General features: G+C 38.5%; 1 protein-coding gene across 2 annotated transcripts in view; it reads left to right on the top strand.

Annotated features, from left to right (window-relative positions):
- Kpna1 (karyopherin subunit alpha 1) overlaps nucleotides 1-16,921 on the top strand; it is a 58,507-nt gene that overhangs the window by 19,114 nt on the left and 22,472 nt on the right. For both annotated transcript variants that reach the window (XM_038345690.2, XM_038345691.2), the window contains exons 3-5: nucleotides 4,502-4,609; nucleotides 10,599-10,698; nucleotides 14,187-14,281. In XM_038345690.2, the coding sequence (XP_038201618.1) occupies nucleotides 4,502-4,609; nucleotides 10,599-10,698; nucleotides 14,187-14,281 (303 nt within the window). The remainder of the gene's footprint in view (nucleotides 1-4,501; nucleotides 4,610-10,598; nucleotides 10,699-14,186; nucleotides 14,282-16,921) is intronic.

Genomic DNA, 16,921 nt, shown 5'->3' with positions numbered 1-16,921 from the left:
GTGTAGTAATTGATGCTTCAGAGTGCAAAGTGTTAGCTGCGTCTCTTAGTACCACCCTTTCAGCAGAATAGAAATTAATATTTGTTATCTAGACAAAGTATATAAACAACTCTGTGTATAGCTCAGACAAGTGAAATTAAAAGGTCTCCTGTACAGAAAGAACCTACTTTATGTTGACTGAGTTGTGAAAACTTCTTCAGCCAATAGCCTTTAAGATACAGGCCCAATTTTGGTGAAGTCTCATGTACTATAAGTGCAGACAAAACGTGTGCACAGCCTCCCCACCTTTTTTTTTCTTTTTTCTTTTCTTTCTTTCTTTTTTTTTTTTTTCTGGATTTGGTTCCAGTTTCCAGTGTGTGCAGAGAACTGTGGGTCGCTACCCTTATTGTGAGTTTATCCCCAAATAAATAAGCCTTTGTTATTCTCCATTCCTGGCTATTGTGGAACTACAATTTGGCACCCAGCTACACTGAGCTTTAGATTCCTGCTGACTAGATATGATATAGTCATATGTTATTGCTTTAAAGTTCATACACAAAGTAATAAGGAATAAAGGCCTGTTTGGCATTTTTAGTGAAGAGAAATATCTTCTGGAATAACAGGTTTGATAATCTGGACTGTCAGAATTTGTCATCAGTTAGCTTGGCCTGTGAGTTCAGGTAACCTGTTGTCTATGAGTAGTCTATAGATCATGACTGTCTGGGTGGTTATATTTTCTTTTCACATTCCTACTTTGAGATGAGTGACTGACACATGTAGTGGAGGGAGCCAAACAGTTTTCAGATACTTGAAAATAAACTAGAGGTTTCAGGTTTCATTCCTAGGTAAGATGCTTTCAACTCTTATGAATGTTAAATTTCTGTATATTGGTGAGTTTAAACTATCTGCTGATGTTCCATTGTAGTAGGTGAAGGTCTTACAGCGCTCTTTCCAGTCATTCCTAGCAGCATAGTTGTACTCCTGTGTGCCTTCATTATCCATCACTGATGAGCAGCTGTATTTGCTTTTCTGTACATTGCTTTTTTTCTTGGAGTTTTCTTTTTTCCTTTTTTTTTTCTTTTTCTTGATTTGTTTTTAGTTTGAGTGTTTTGCTGTATATATGCATGTGTGTGTGTGTGTGTGTGTGTGTGTGTGTGTGTGTGTGTATGTGTGTATACATTAATGTATGCACTTGCATGCAGTGTCCGTGAAGGTCAGAAGAGGGTATCAGATCCTGGAACTGTGAGCTGCCATGTGGCAGTTATAAACCTGGATACTCTGGTCCCCTGCAAGAGCAGCAAATGCTCTTAACCAATGAGCCATCTCTCCAGCCCTTCTTTAAAAAAAAAAAAATAAAATAAAATATTTGTGTGTGTGTGTGTGTGTGTGTAATTCCTGCATTTTATGTGTATGTTTTGCCTCCATCTATGTCTGTATACTATGTACATACCTGGTACCTGTGGAGACCAGAGGAGGGTCAGTTAGATTCCCCTGGAGCTAGAGATGGTTGTGAACCACTATGTAGGTGCTTGAAATTGAACCCAGGTTCTCTGGAAGAGCAACCTTACCCACTGCACCATCTCTCCAGCAACCTGCTCTCCTCCTGTGCCTTTTTTAAAAATAAATAATAAATAAATAAACCTATTTAGCTTTCTTTAAATTTCTAACATTTACTGATTCCCTCCTATAGCTAGGTCATTTGTTTATTTATGAGACAGAGTCTCATGCAGCTTTGGCTGTCCTCCTAGAGCTTTCTATGCAGATCAGGCTAGCCCCTGCCTCATAAATACTGGAACTAAAGGCATATGTCTCTATGACAAGTTAATTTTTAATTTAATTTTTGTTTTTTTTTTAAGTTTAACTTCTTAAACTTTTCAGATAATTTATTGGCTCTAGTATTTTTTTTTTAAGTTTTTCCTCCACAGTTTTTGCCCTCTGGGATCAGTTAATATTGATTATTCTGTGAATTTGCTGTGTTGCTATTTATTGTACTAAGACTTCTTTACTCGGATTTCTTACCATTTTTCTTATAATGATCCTTTCTCCTTAATCTTTATGTTTTTATTTTTTAAGATTTATTTATTTATCATTTATACAGTGTTCTGTCTGTATGTATGTCTGCAGGCCAGACTAAAAGAGGGCACCAGATCTCATGGATGGTTGTGAGCAACCATATGGTTGCTGGGTATTGAACTCTGGACCTCTGGAAGAGAAGCCAGTGCTCTTAACCACTGAGCCATCTCTCCAGTCTCCAATCTCATGTTTTTCTAGACCAGTGGTTCTCAACCTTCCTAATGCTGTGATCCTTTAATACAGTTCCTCATGTTGTGGTTTACCCCAACTATAAAATTTTGTTTCTTGCCACTTTATGACTTTTACTACTGTTATAAAGCATAATATCAATTTCTATGTTTTCCGATGATCTTTAGCAATCCCTATGAAAGGGTTATTTGAACCCCAAAGGGTTCTCAATCCCTAGGTTGAGAACCATCGTTCTAGAAGCATTTACTTCCTCTTTTTGCTAAAGTCAGTTCTTTAGTAGATTCCTGAAAAGGGGGCATGTAGAAAAAATTCTGGCTAGATAGCGCTGACTGGCTGTCCTTGAACTTGGGTCAGTCATTCTGCCTCAGTCTCAAGTAGTCAGATTTTTCTTAGAATGTTGAAACTTTTTTCTTTCATACTGGTTTCCAGATGCTACTACTCCTTCTTTGTGTATTTTATTTCCTTTTTGGATAGTTTCCCCAGTTCTGAAATCTATAATGATATATATTGGTATTTTTTTTAATTATTCACTGTGATAGGCTTAATTAAACCGTTCACATTTGAAGTCAGATGACAGACTTCATAGGCTTGTTTTAATTTCTCTTATTTTCAAACTGTCCTGATGTTCTTAATTTTCAGTTGTTTCCAGTGGTTTATGAGCTTGCAGAAATACCTCTATCTTCTGTGTGCTGGGATTAAAGGAGTGTGCCACCACACTTAACAAAATAGGTCTTTTTTTTTGATGTTATAGGTATAGAAAAGCCTCACTCCGTCACTTTTCTGAGTCTTATCATATAAAAGTAAACGTTATTTTTTAGTTTTCTAAATTTATTTATAAAGAAAATTAGTATATGGGCTGGAGGGATGGCTCAGAGGTTAAGAGCACTGGCTGTTCTTCCAGAGGTCCTGAGTTCAATTCCCAGCAACCACATGGTGGCTCACAACCATCTGTACTGAGATCTGGCGCCCTCCTCTGGCGTGCGGGCATACATCAAGGCAGAATGTTGTGTACATAATAAATAAATAAATCTAAAAAAAAAAAAGAAAATTAGTATGTTAATTTTTGTTGTAAATTACAGAGCTATACAGTTCTATATTAGTGAACTGAACCAATTAATAATTTTAAAGTATGGATAATAACTCGAGTATTTGCTATATCAGTCACCATTCTAAACATTTTTTTGAAACAGTCTCACCATGTAGCCCTGGTTGGCCAGGTTAGTCTTGAACTCACAGAGATCTGCATGCCTGTCTTGCTCAGCTCTATTCTAACCATTTTATGAATTACTCTTAATTTCTCCCAACCAAAGTCTGATATTATAGATTATTGCTTTATTATTTTCTGATATATTACCGTTCTGTCATAATTGTGAACCTAAAATGAAATACTATAATTTTGACAGAAATTCAGCTCAATAAATAGTCAGTGTCTGTTTATCTGTATATTTGAAGCAAGGTAAATATGAGTATTTAAAAACACCGAGAGGGACAACATACACTCATTTAGTGCATTATCTCTAGTTCTTTGTCTGAAGTTTACATAGGTATAGTTGAAGCACTTTAGTGACTATGTCCTTGGGTGTAAAGAAAGTGATAGTTTGTTACTGGAGGGAACCTTTGACATCATCTGAACTAGTAATGTTCAAAGTGTGTTCTATAAAGCTTCAGGTTCTAGCTGTGTCTTGCTGTTTCAGTCTCCCTGAGTTTCAAAACTTTTGAGCTGGTCATTGTCCAGTATAAAAGCCACTTGTTATAACAAATGGCCAATTGTAGCATTTTTCCCTGAAGAACTGTTAAGACTATCTGTTGCCTGCTTCTTACCAACTGTTGAAGGATATGGCTTCAACATGTCCAAAGTTGTGTTTTTGTCCTTGTACAATGTTATTTATTGTCATCACCATTATATATATGTCAGTGTCAGGTCTCTCTTAGTTAAGTTTTATGCCTTTGAGATTTGTTTGTTTTGGGGGGGGTTTTCTTTACTAGGGTTTCTCTGTGTAGCTCTGGCTGTTTCAGAACTTGCTCTATAGACCAGGCTGACCTCAAATTCACAAAGATCCTTCTGCCTCAACTTCCCAAGCTGCTGCTATGCTTGCCCTTGAGGATTGCCATATGTATTGTGGTAGTTAGTAGTTTTGTCAGACTGTAGAGAAAGAAGTCTCATCAGGAAACACTAAGGGCAGTACAAAGTTTTAGAAGTAAAAAGGTGTTGAATTCCTCCATGTTAAAATTGTGTTACTGACATTCATTTACTTTTCAGTTATTCAAGAGAAGAAATGTCGCTACAGCAGAAGAAGAAACCGAAGAAGAAGTTATGTCAGATGGCGGCTTTCATGAGGCCCAGGTTAATAACATGGAGATGGCCCCAGTAAGTATGATAGTAAAAAGAACTCTTTGGTGTGTGATGAAGCTAAGAGATGTTGGTCTTCTTGAGTTTAATAGAAAGGTTAAGTTAATTGGACATGGTGATGTCTGTATATAATACCAGTACTAGGGAGTCTCTGTTAAAAAATACCTGTGTTGAAACATCTCATTGTTCTTCATAAGTGTATATAATTTATCAACTACAAATGAAGGGTGGCAGGCAGGTGAGATGACTCAGTAGGCAAAGCTGCTTTCCTCCAAGTCTGGATTCAGCCTTTGTGACTTACATGGTGGAGGGTGAGGACTGACTCCCTCTTGTCCTGATTGCCACAGGTACCTGTGGCACATGTACCCTCCCCAAAGTTGTGATAATAAAACCAACATATATGTATAATTAATTAAATAATTTTAGGTATAGCATATAAAATATGCTATGCATTTATGAAAATGTCTCATCGAACGCAGTTAGCAAATATATTTTAAAGATATATTTCTTTTTAGGGGGAGTTTAAGACAGGGCTTTTCTATGTAGCCTTGGCTGTCCTGGAACTCACTCTGTAGACCAGGCTGACCTTGAACTCACAAGCTCTGCCTGCCTTTCTGCCTCTTGAGTGCCGGATTCAAAGGCAGGTGCCACTACCACCCAGTTCTATTTTTATTTTATTTATACAAGTGTTTTGCCTGCACGCATTTACATGTACATGCCTGATGCCCATGGAGGCTGAAAGAGCAATGAATTCCTTTGAACTAATGCCATGTCAGCCCTGGGAACTGAACCCAGGCCCTCTGCAAGAATAGCAAGTGCTCTTAATGGCCAAACCATTTCTCTAGCCCCCTGTTTTGAACAATTAATATATCTTAATAGAAATCACATGCATATATCTTTGTGTGCTACAACAACATTGCCACTGAGACATATCCCAGCCCTGTATAGTACTTTTTAGTTTTAGAACTATGGTTTTCATGGTAAAAATTGTTTGAGATTTATATTCTGATAAGGTCGATAAGGCATAGACTTAAGAGACAGTAGTCAAGGGTTCAAGGTCTTGTAATTTACTAGGCTAGAAATTTAGGGGGTAGTGGTGGCTCACACCTTTAATCCCAGCACTGGGAAAGCAGAGGCAGGTGGATCTCGTGAGCTCAAGGTCAACCTTGTCTACAAAGTGAGTTCCAAGACAGCCAGGGCTACACAGAAAACCCTGTGTCATTCCTTCCCCCCCCCCCCCAAAAAAAAAGCCTTAGAGAAGTCACTTCTCATGAGGTGAATAAACTCAGAGGAGAAGAGCTTGGGTGTCCCATGAGGCAGCTTAGCTTGAGATTGGTCCCCAAGATGAAGTGTGACACACTGACCAGTTACATCCGTCTTAGAAAAGTGAACCAAGAAAACCCCAGAATAAACCACAGACAATGCAGGCTCACTTGTACCATTCTCATCATCCAACTAGGAATCAGTGAAATTTTTGAGATAAAAAGAAAATAGATGCAGAGTTGTACATACATCTCAAAATAAATTCATGGCATATCTATAATATGAATACAATGTACTTAATATAGGCTATAATTAGAAAAATGTACTATTTTTTATAATAAGAGGTCTCTGTTAAACTAATTATAAATGGGTAAAGAATACAAGGATATATACAGACATAGGTGAGTTAAAAACCTATTTGATGAAGGATCATAAGAGTAACTATAGCTAAGGAAGTATTTCAGAACATTTATTGTATGTATATCTGAGTAAGTAGTTACAATAATTCTCCCATCGAAGATTTCATTAGAAAACAAAGCAGTTTTGTGTGCATTGAATTAACCCAGGAACTTGAGCATATTGGGTAAGAACTCTGCCAGCGAACTCCATCTTAGCTCCATGAATGGTGGTCTCAAACATTAATTTGGTGGGACTGTTAGCAAGACTTGTGGGAAACATAGTTTGCCTAACTAAGTCAAGAGGGATTGGGAAAGGAAGTGGTTTCCCCATCATATATAACTCCTTTTGAATTGATGAAGATATGGCCAGCATTTTAATCAGTTTGTGGTAAATTTTTCTCAGGCCTTTAGAAGATCTGTCTTTGAGGCAGGTGGTGGTGGTGTACACCTTTGCACTGGGCTGTAGAGGCAGGCAGGTCTCTGAGTTCAAGGCCAGCCCGATCTATAGAGCTAATTCCAGGACAGTCAGGGCTACAAAGAGAAGCCCTGTCTGAGCACAGTATGGGGTGGGGGGAAGTTGGTCTTTCCAACTACTAAAGAGGATACTAAGTGAATATGGTAATGTTGGTAATGTTTGTTGTTGTTTTGTTTTGAGTTTTTGGAGGGGGTTTCGAGACAGGGTTTCTCTATGTGTTGGACCCTAGAGTCCAATTACCGAGGAGGAGTCGCCCCAAGAAAACACTCTCACACCGCAGTTGATGTAAAAGCAAGAGGATTTAATTCTGTTGCCACAGGGTCTTTCAGTATTCGAGAGTCCAAAAGACCCCAAATAGCTGGTACAGGCTACTTTTAAAGTAAAAAGCCACAGAAACAAGGGGAGAGTCTGGGAGTTGTTTTTCCAACTATTAGGATTGGCTGATTCAAAGGGCTACTAGCAATGATTGGTCTGAGCCACGACGAGAGAGTGGTTGCTAGATCAGGTGGGGTAAGGGAGGAAACATCTGTGAGTCATCCTAACCGTATCCGAGGAACTGTATCTGAGTCAATATCCCCTGACCAAGGCTGAGGAACTGAGTCAACATTTGTGGGTTATCTTGCCCTAATTCCAATAACTGAGTTTTATCTGGAGAACATCCACAAGGACACAGGGAGATGGAGAATCCCCAACATTCTAGTACGTGCATGTGTAGTTGTTAGGTCCTTGGTTCCCAGGGGAGGGGGGAGCACTAATGCTGAGAGACCTCAGAAATGGCCTCAGAGTTGTCCTAGAGTTTTTCATATGTATCTCTAGCTTTCCTGGAAAACTGTGTAGGCCAGGCAGTCCTCAAACTCACAAAGATTCACCTGCTTCTGCTTCTTGAGTACTGGGATTAAAGGTGTGTGCCACCACTGCCGAACCAGTAAATTTTTTTTCAGTATTTATTTTAAAATATGTGTATAGATGTCTCGGGGGGGGAGGGTGTTACATACTTGTATTTGTGGGTGCCTGAGAAGGCTGGAAGTGAGATGAGATACCTCTTAGTGGGAGTTACAGGTACTTGTGAGTGGCCTCATATGAGTTCTAGGAACAGAACTTGAGTTTTTGCAAGTGCAGTATGTATTCTTAACTGCTGAGTTACCTCTTCATGCCCTATGAATGTAGTGTTCTAGATGTATTAGTCAAGGTTTCTGAGAGAGACAGGGAGAGGGGCAAGAGAGAGGGAAGGGAGCGATTGAAGTAGTGGCTTTTGTGATGGCAGCTTGCAACCAAGTAGTCTGGAGGGGAGGTCAGCAGGCTGGAAACTCAGGAAGCATTGCTGTTACAGTTTGAGTCTGAATTCCTTCTCTTTGGGGAAACCTCAGGCTAAAAGGCCTTTAGCTAATTAAGGTCACCCCACATTATGAAAACCAATCTTAGAATCTGCTCTATTCAGTTGTCCCAATTTAAATGTTAATCACATCTAAAATACTTTCAGAATAACATTTTGACTAGTATTTATCTAGGGAACCTGGTTGACACATGAAATCAGCTGTCAGAATTTACTTCTTATTTGTTAGGCATGCCTCCCCCCCTTTTTAAATCCATATTGAGCTTCAGAAAAGATAACAAAGTTGTTCTTTCATCTAAAATGATATAGCTTTTCTACATAACCAACCTTCTCCCTAGAAGGGGTTGCTAAAAGTTTGGGTAGTGTTCACTTCCCTTCTTGATGTCCTGTAATTTAAATACCATGATATAAATCTGTACAGCTATAAAAGAGGATATAAAAAGGAAAAAAAAGATAGTTGTTTGCTACATTTATAATACTACCGTGCACACAGATATACAGCTGGTTTTGTACATGTGAAAACATTTGTAACAGTCCCTTAAACACTTGTTTACTCAGGAGTCAATCTTGCTGCATTGAAAACAGTTGCTTTTCTAATCTTAAGCAGAATGCTTCATGAATTCCCCTATGGAAATTCAGACAGGATCTCACTATGTAATAGCTGGTGTTGAATTCTCTACCCCCTTGCTTTAGCCTTTCTTTGCTGGGGTTTCAGGCATGTGCCACCACACATGATCCTCTAATGAGAATGTTTTGTTTTTTGGGTTTTTTTTTCTTTCCCAAAACGGGGTTTCTCTATGTAATGGCTGTCCTGGAACTCACTTTGTAGACTGGACTTGTCCTTGAACTCACAGAGATCCGCCTGCCTCTGTCTCCCAAGTGCTGGGATTAAAGGCGTGCGCCACCACCACTCAACTTCTAACAAGAAATTTTCAGTGTTAGAGGTTTATTGTCAATTACATAGTATTTCCAGAACTCAGTGCAGATTTCTCTATAATTCTTCTTATAGACTTTAACCTTTCTTTTCCTTCATTCCTTCTTCCTTCCCTTTTGTCTTTTTTTTTTTTCCTTGACTATTTTGGAACTCTTTCTATAGACCAGGCTGGCCTCAAACTCAGAGATCCTACTACCTCTGTCTCCCCAAGTGCTGGGATTAAAGGCGTGCGCCACCACCACCCTGCTAACTGTAACCTTTATTTTAAAAAAAAAGGTAACATGGTAGGGAATAGAAAATTTTAAGACAAATAGGGATTTAAGAACCTAATTTTTTAATTTAGTGGTGGTTAGAATCTGGTTTCTGCAAGCCTGCCACCAACTTCTTTACTGCTAGTTGAACATCTCATCTCTTAAGTGACAGCTTTCATAGTAGTGATTGTGTATAGGAATACTTAATGCTGTCTTATTAATATGTGCAATTTTATATCTCTATACATCTGTTGAAAAAATAAACACAAAAGGCAAAGTTATTTACTTTCAAGGAGATTATGATAAACTAGGAAGTTCAGGTGTTAACAAATAACCTGGAAAATATCTAGTGGTGATATGAATTTGATATGTGGTATGTTGGGGATATGGGTTGTCTCAATTAGTAGAGTGCTTGCCGTGTGTGTGTGTGTGTGTGTGTGTGTGTGTGTGTGTGTGTGTGTGTGTGTGTAGCTTTGAGTTCAGTCCCCAGTCCCACATAAATTGGGTCTGGGGGCAAGATCAGGATGTTCAGTGTTGTCTTTGGCTACACAGAGCATTTTAGGCCAGCCTGAGATTCATGATACCTGTTCTCAAAAATAGAAAAGAATAGAATAGAAGTGACTGATGTAGCAGCTGAACAATTGCTTTAGATTTAGAGGTCATGAAAAGAACTTTAAAATTTTCTATTTTACACATGTGGGTGCTTTGCCTGCATTTATGCCTGTATACCACTTGGGTTTCTGGTGCTTATGGAGGCAAGAAGAGGGCTTGTCTTTACCCCAGGGCTGGATGTACAAGTGGTTGTGAGCTGCCATCTGGGTGCTTGTACTTCAGTCTGAGTCCTCAGGAAGAGCAACCAGTCTTCTTAACTGCTGAGCCATCTAGCCCAGCCTTTATGTTTTCTAATACTTACTTTTAATAGCAGTAATAGCCGTACATTGAGGAGCTGGGTGAAGAATGCTCATATGCCTCTTTCAGCATTTATTACTTGGATAGTTTTCTTACTATTATAAGCTGCTGCTGCTGCTGCTGCATTTTCTTCTTTTTTTAATGCCTTGGATTTTAAGGCAAGGTTTCTCTTTGTAGCTATAGCTGTCTTGGAACTCACTTGCCTCTGACTCCAGAGTGCTGGGATTAAAGGGTGAGACACCACTGCCCAGCTGTCACGAGCTTCTTAATAATAGAGTCTGACTGACCTCTTCACGTTAGTATGATCTAGACAGTTTTGCATGCAAAGATTTATGTATTCGTATAACTTTTGGAAATGTGTGATTTATTTGATAGTATTTTATGTTTTTTCTTTCCACTGAACTAAGGTTAATAGTGTGTTATATTTGCTTATCTTTAATCCAGGGTGGGGTCATTACCTCTGACATGATTGAGATGATATTTTCGAATAGCCCAGAGCAACAACTTTCTGCAACACAGAAATTCAGGAAACTACTTTCAAAGGGTAAGTCTTAGATTTATTGACTTTACCTTTTAATCTCTGTGTAAATTATTCCTTGTCCACAATCCCTTTTCTACAGCTCCTGCTAATTTCTTTTGGAGTAATGTGTTTTGTGAGGAGAAAAATAAAGAGTGATACAGATGTGTACAATTTTGAGCCCTGCATTTAGTTTCCTTACTTATTTCCCAGAAGGGAACCATTTGGAGCTGTCATAAAAAGACCTTGTAGTAAGTAATAATAGCTTTTGCTGACTGAAATTGAGAAGCTCCGCTCTTTATTAAAAATTACTTGAACAGTAATTACTGATTTTAATATTAGTAGTTTACCACTGAAAGTTAAGTATAGATTTATTGTGGAATAGGATATTTCTTCCTTGTGTAATTAGAATAAATTGGCGTATAAAAAATTTCTGAGCCATATTAAAATATTGGTAGTAAATAATGAACCATACAGTAGTAAGTTATGGTTGTTTATAATCATTAGTTTTTAAAAATATTTATATCATGAGCTGATAGCTGCATTAAAATACCTACCACCTTAACATACACAGAAGGTATGACAGTTTGGTAAAATTCTGTGGCATGTTCCTTTATAGCATGCTTTTCCCACAAAAAGGCATTTTATAACCTCTACTTTCCTACATGTATTCTAGTTTGCCAACTTCCTTCTTAAAAATATGATAACTAGAACATAGCACTGTGGATGTGTTTATTGTGGTAGTTGATGACGAGAGACTTACTTCTTTGTCTTGAGAAGACTGCTCATTTCAATGTCAATTTAAGAAAATAGTATTGGTCACAGCATAGTTCTACATTTGAATTTTCAGCAAAGAAAACTCTACTTTGTGAACTGTAGTTTTGAATGTTTTAGGTTTTTGTTGTTGTTTTGACAAAACTTCTTGGCCAAAAGCAACTTAGGGAAGGGACTTATTTGACTTAGTTCCCCCTTTTTTTATTGCTGTGATAAAACTTACCTTATAGAAGAGTTTACTTGGGTTTGCAGTTCCAGATGGCTAGAGTCCCAGATGGTGGAGGAGCGGTAGCTGAGAGCTCATATCTCAGAACACTGAGAGGAAGCAGAGAGCACGAATGATAGCAGCTGGGGACCAAGTGTTCAAATGTGTGAGACGTATGGGGAATAAGGTCCAGTTGCTTACAGCCCATCATAGAGTGTTACATGCCAAAGAACACACTTGATGGCAAAAAAAAAAGTACGGCATGTGCTATAGGGAATCCTGCTTGCTGGCTAGTAGGCAGGCTTAGTGTGTTCTCTTGATTTCTCATGCTGTTCAGGGCCACCTTCTTAGATAATGGTGCTACATATAGTGTGGGCTGGGCCCTCCTATATCAGTTAATAGTCAAGATAATCTCTCACAGGCCAATATGATGTGGCCAATGTTTCAAGTGAGATTCTCTTACCAGATAATTATGTCAAGTTGAGAGAACCTAATGAGGACAGTGAATTCATGTGGATTTAAAAAAAAAAAAAGCCTTTTAATAAATACAGTGACTAGGCCATCAAGATGACTCAGATGATAAAGGCACTAGGCCCCAGGGCTGATGACCTGATGACCTGAGTTTCATCTCTGGAATGCATGTGGTATGAACCAACTCTCGTAAGTTATTCTTCGACCTCCACACCTGTGTCATCCCCATGGGTATACACAGAGAGACAAGCAAATAAGTAAATTTAAAAATATATAGTTATGGACTGGAGAGATGGCTCAGAGGTTAAGAGCATTGTCCCCTCTTCCAAAGGTCCTGAGTTCAATTCCTAGCAACCACATGGTGGCTCATAACCATCTGTAATGGGGTCTGGTACCCTCTTCTGGCCTCCAGGCATACACACAGAATATTGTATAGATAATAAATAAATATTTTTTCAAAAGTAGAAACAATAAAAAAAATTTATATATGTAGTTGTTAAGCTGGGTGCTTAGTTGTCTGCCACCAGGAGATGGAGGTATTTAAGATCTCAGAATTTAAGACTAGCCTGGGCAACATAATGAGATCACATCTTAAAATATAAACAAAAACAATCAACTGTTGTGGCTTAGAAACATGACTTATGGTGGACTTGCCCGTGATACACAGAACCTGGGGTTCATCTCCTTTGCTGGCAAACAAAACAACCAAGATTGCTTTTGTTTTATTCTCCTGATTTATTGTCATTTTGGGTGCGTTACTCCTTATTTTCTATGATGTTTCTGTAATTCAGAATATTAACTAGTTTATTTTTATTATTACAAGGTTTGTTACGTTTGATAAGACTGTTGAACAAGGCAAAGGACATGTTACTAGAATGTCGTCCTTCGAAATCAACAATAAACTAATTAGTCAAAACAAAAGCATAGGGCCTTAATGTAGCACACAGGCTGCCCTGTAAGTTGCCATGAGGATAACCTGAACTCCGGATCTGCCTCTGATCTGGAGTGCTGGGATTATTGGTGTGGACCACCTTGCTTGATTTACATTTTACAGTGCGGCTATTGACTTTTGCCAAGGGTCTCCCTAGGCAGTACTGTTCTAATGTATTTTTCTGGCATTGCATACACAAAAGGAAAAGTCTCTCCTGGAATTATTGGCCTGATTATCTGATATTTTCTGTCTGCTCACCCAGTAATTGTTTATTAAATGCCAATTTATACTCATCCTCATAAATCAAAGTGAGATTAATTTGGCAAGTAAGTGTTAATGAATTCTTGCTGGCACTTTCTTGTTAGTGCTGCTGCGAAATCCTATAAGCACTTTGAGAAGCCTGTCATTCAGCTTTTTTAGGCAGGTCTAATAAAAACACAGGTTCAAGCCTTTTGTACAGAAAAAGGGCCAGAGGTGCATATAACAGAATGCTAGTAACAGTTGGCTTTGGATTTCCCTGCTTTCTTGAGTTTTTTAAAATAGTGGATCATGATCCTTTTGGGGGGATTGAATGACCTTTTCAAGGGGTCACATATCAGATATCTTCCATATCTTATTTACATTATGATTCACAATAGTAGCTAACTGCAGTTATAAAATAACAGTGAAATAGTTTTATTGTGGGGGTTACCACAGCATGAGGAACTTCATTAAAGGGTTGCAGCATTAGGAAGGCTGAGACCCACTGTAGCATATGCATTAATTTTAAGAAATCTTGGGACCTGATAATGTAGCTCAATGATAAGAATTATTAATGATAAAGAATTCTTAATGATAAGAATTGGCTTGGTATACAAGGTTCAGCACTGAGGGTGCACACATGAAAGATTTCCCTTGTACTGCAAAAACAAAGAATTCTGCCCTTCCTTCATTTTACTATTTAAGCTTATATTTTTGTGATACCTTTCAAGCTACACTACTTTTAAAGAGACCAAATTCAATATTAACCTTTTTGCAGGGGATAGATTTCTAATACGAAAGTTGGCCAATGAATGATGAGAGGGGTATTGTGACTAACTTTGATCTATAAAGTCATTATATTGAAATCTTTTATTTTATTTTATGGGGAAACAGAACCTAATCCTCCTATTGATGAAGTCATCAACACACCAGGAGTAGTGGCCAGGTTTGTGGAGTTCCTCAAACGAAAAGAAAATTGTACACTGCAGGTGCGGATATTTTCATTTCTTGCCTTAGAACTTTGTTTTTGAAAACTTAATATGAGTTACTAATCTGTATGAAGGCTTGTTTGTTTATAATGGTATTGGTGATAACTACCTTGTAAACTGCTTATATAGGTTTGTTAACATGTAGGTGTCCTGATCAATACTTGCTAGAATTTGTGTCTCATTTGAATTTTTCGCAGTAGGACTTGTCATAACCAGGAGCCTATGCAAGTTATGTGAAGTTTCTTGTGTGTGTTTGTGTGTGGGTGGGTGGGGGCTATTAGACTACTTGTTGTTCTCAAGATGGTGTATATAATATATAACATGGACTGGCCTAGAAACTCAGAAATCAAACCTGGTTTTACTAAACCACAAGAAAACCTTGCCATAAGTTTGATTTTCTTCTGATGGACTGTACAAAGAGTTTACCATCTAATGATTGAATTTTTTAAATTTTTTTCTAGTGTTAATTTCTAACTTGTTTATTTTTATTTTATGTGCGTTGGCGTTTTGCCATGACTGTCGGGTCCCCTGGAACGGGAGTTACAGACAGTTGGAGCTGCCATGTGGGTGCTGGGAATTTTGAACCCTGGTCCTCAGTGCTTTAACCACTGAGCTATCTCTCCAGCTTCCTAGGATTGAATAATTTTTACAGTAAGAGGAGCCAGCTGTCAAACTCACAGCCTTTGAGTATCTGGAATTCTAAAATTACTACTTTTTTTCCTGGGTAAAGTTAAACTTCTGCTACTAATTTGATTGTTCATTAGCAGATTCCTTTAATATCTGAATTATTGACAAATACCTATAATCCATAAATTCTCACCAAGGTCTTTTATGTAATGTGAAGGGCTCAGGTCTTTCAGAGGTAACTTGTAGCTCTAAAATGTGGTTACATTGCAAGTAGATCACAAGATGGGAGAAATACTTGCCAATCATAAGGCAATTTCTGCCTCCTTTGTCACTCCTGACTGAGGCATTTCATAAATGGCAATTCCTGTCCCAGGCTCCTTATTGCAGATGGTTTGTGAGTCTTAGTGCTTTATCTTAGTATTTTCTCTCCTCCTGCTCCATCTTTCTCCTATCTTACATCTTCGTTGTGGTGATGAATGTCCTCCAGAGGAGAAGGAGGAAATCCAGCAAAGGTAGAGTGCTTCTCTGTCCCATCGGTTTTCTTCTCCAGTTTGACCTTTGCCCACCCCTGTGTTGATTTGAATTAAGATTCTGTTTTGCTTGCTGCCTCCTGGATTATTGTAATTCTGGCCTCCATCTAAGTCCAGAATCACCAGACAGTTGAAAAGTTATATTTACCCCGAGAGCAAGGAAAGAGAGTTTTCTCAGAAAAAAAGGAAATCCAGATGACCAACGCTGCAGAGAACAGAGCCTGAGCCCCTAAGCGACCTGCCAAGAGACCCATGGGGATCAAAAGAGGAGACTTACTGCAGTTTATCATTCCAAATGGTTTGTAAGAAAAGGGAGATAGGGAAGATAACTATTTCTTTCATTACAAATTATAAAAATGTTGCTCTCCAGTCTCTGGGAAGGAGTGTAGTTGAGTGGTAGCATTTATACTCTCAGGTAGGCAGTTTTTAATTAGGTGCTTATAAAGGTCTGCTCTCTTATGCACTAAAGAAAGCAGAAGCTTCCAGAATTAAAATGAAAAAAATCTTGAGAAATGAATTTTGTCTCTATACTCTACTGTACTCTTGTCTATAAGCAGTATAGTATGTTCTTATACAGTGCCCTTTTCTGACTGACACATAAAATTCTATATTATTTTTTGATTCATTATCTGTTAGAACTTAGGTGAAGCCTTCAAAGTCTCTGATTTGCTTTTATCTAAATTTCTAGATTCCACCCTTGTCCAGACTAGTAATTGGGATGAAAGACTGAAAAATGATTTCTCTGAAGTGAGCACTTCATGAATTGTTACCTCAGTTATCTGAGATTGAGAAGTAACCAGTCTAGTGTGTGAGGGTCATTGTCTCCAGCTTTCCTTCTGCATGTAAAGTACAGCATGGCATTCTCTTTCCAGTCTGAGTGTTGGGTGACATTGATCACCTCCAAAGCAGTTAAGAGCAATTATGCTCAGGGAGGAGCCAGGGACATAAGTGTTCTGCCATGTCTTCAGATAATTAGATGTTTTGGGAAGCTTGGAGGGAATTCCTTGCTTTGTGACTTGGGGGCAGCACTAAATGTAAGACAGCGAGTAGCACATCTTTAGAATAAGGTTTTGCCATTTCTCTTTCACAAAGAGACTGATAGTCAGTCTATGGCACAAATGAAATTGGGTGGCTTAAGTCAATAATAAATCCCAGGGCCAAGTTTTTTTCATCCCGTAGCTATAGAACTGAGTTTTAGTGAACGTCACTACCATTTGTCTTCTCATATCAGTGCATTGTCTCAAATAAGAGAGCCCTAAATGCCTTCTTTGGGACATTACTACCCAGATGCTATCTTGCCATTCAAACTGGAGGTGAATACGGGTAGAATCGAGGATTTGGGGATTAGGCAGTACCTTAGCTTTAGAGTGCTGTCAGGCTTAGCAACACCCTCTAGCCTTTGGTAGGAGACTGCTGTACCTTGAGTAGTCTGCGGGCTCACTTGTTTGAGGTCAGGTCCAGAATCTTTATACTATCTTCTGCA

This window comes from Arvicola amphibius, chromosome 10, assembly GCF_903992535.2.
Source record: "Arvicola amphibius chromosome 10, mArvAmp1.2, whole genome shotgun sequence".
Lineage (NCBI taxonomy): Eukaryota > Metazoa > Chordata > Mammalia > Rodentia > Cricetidae > Arvicola > Arvicola amphibius.
The sequence above is the reverse complement of the archived record's forward strand: the minus strand, read 5'-3'. Positions and strand labels throughout refer to the sequence as shown.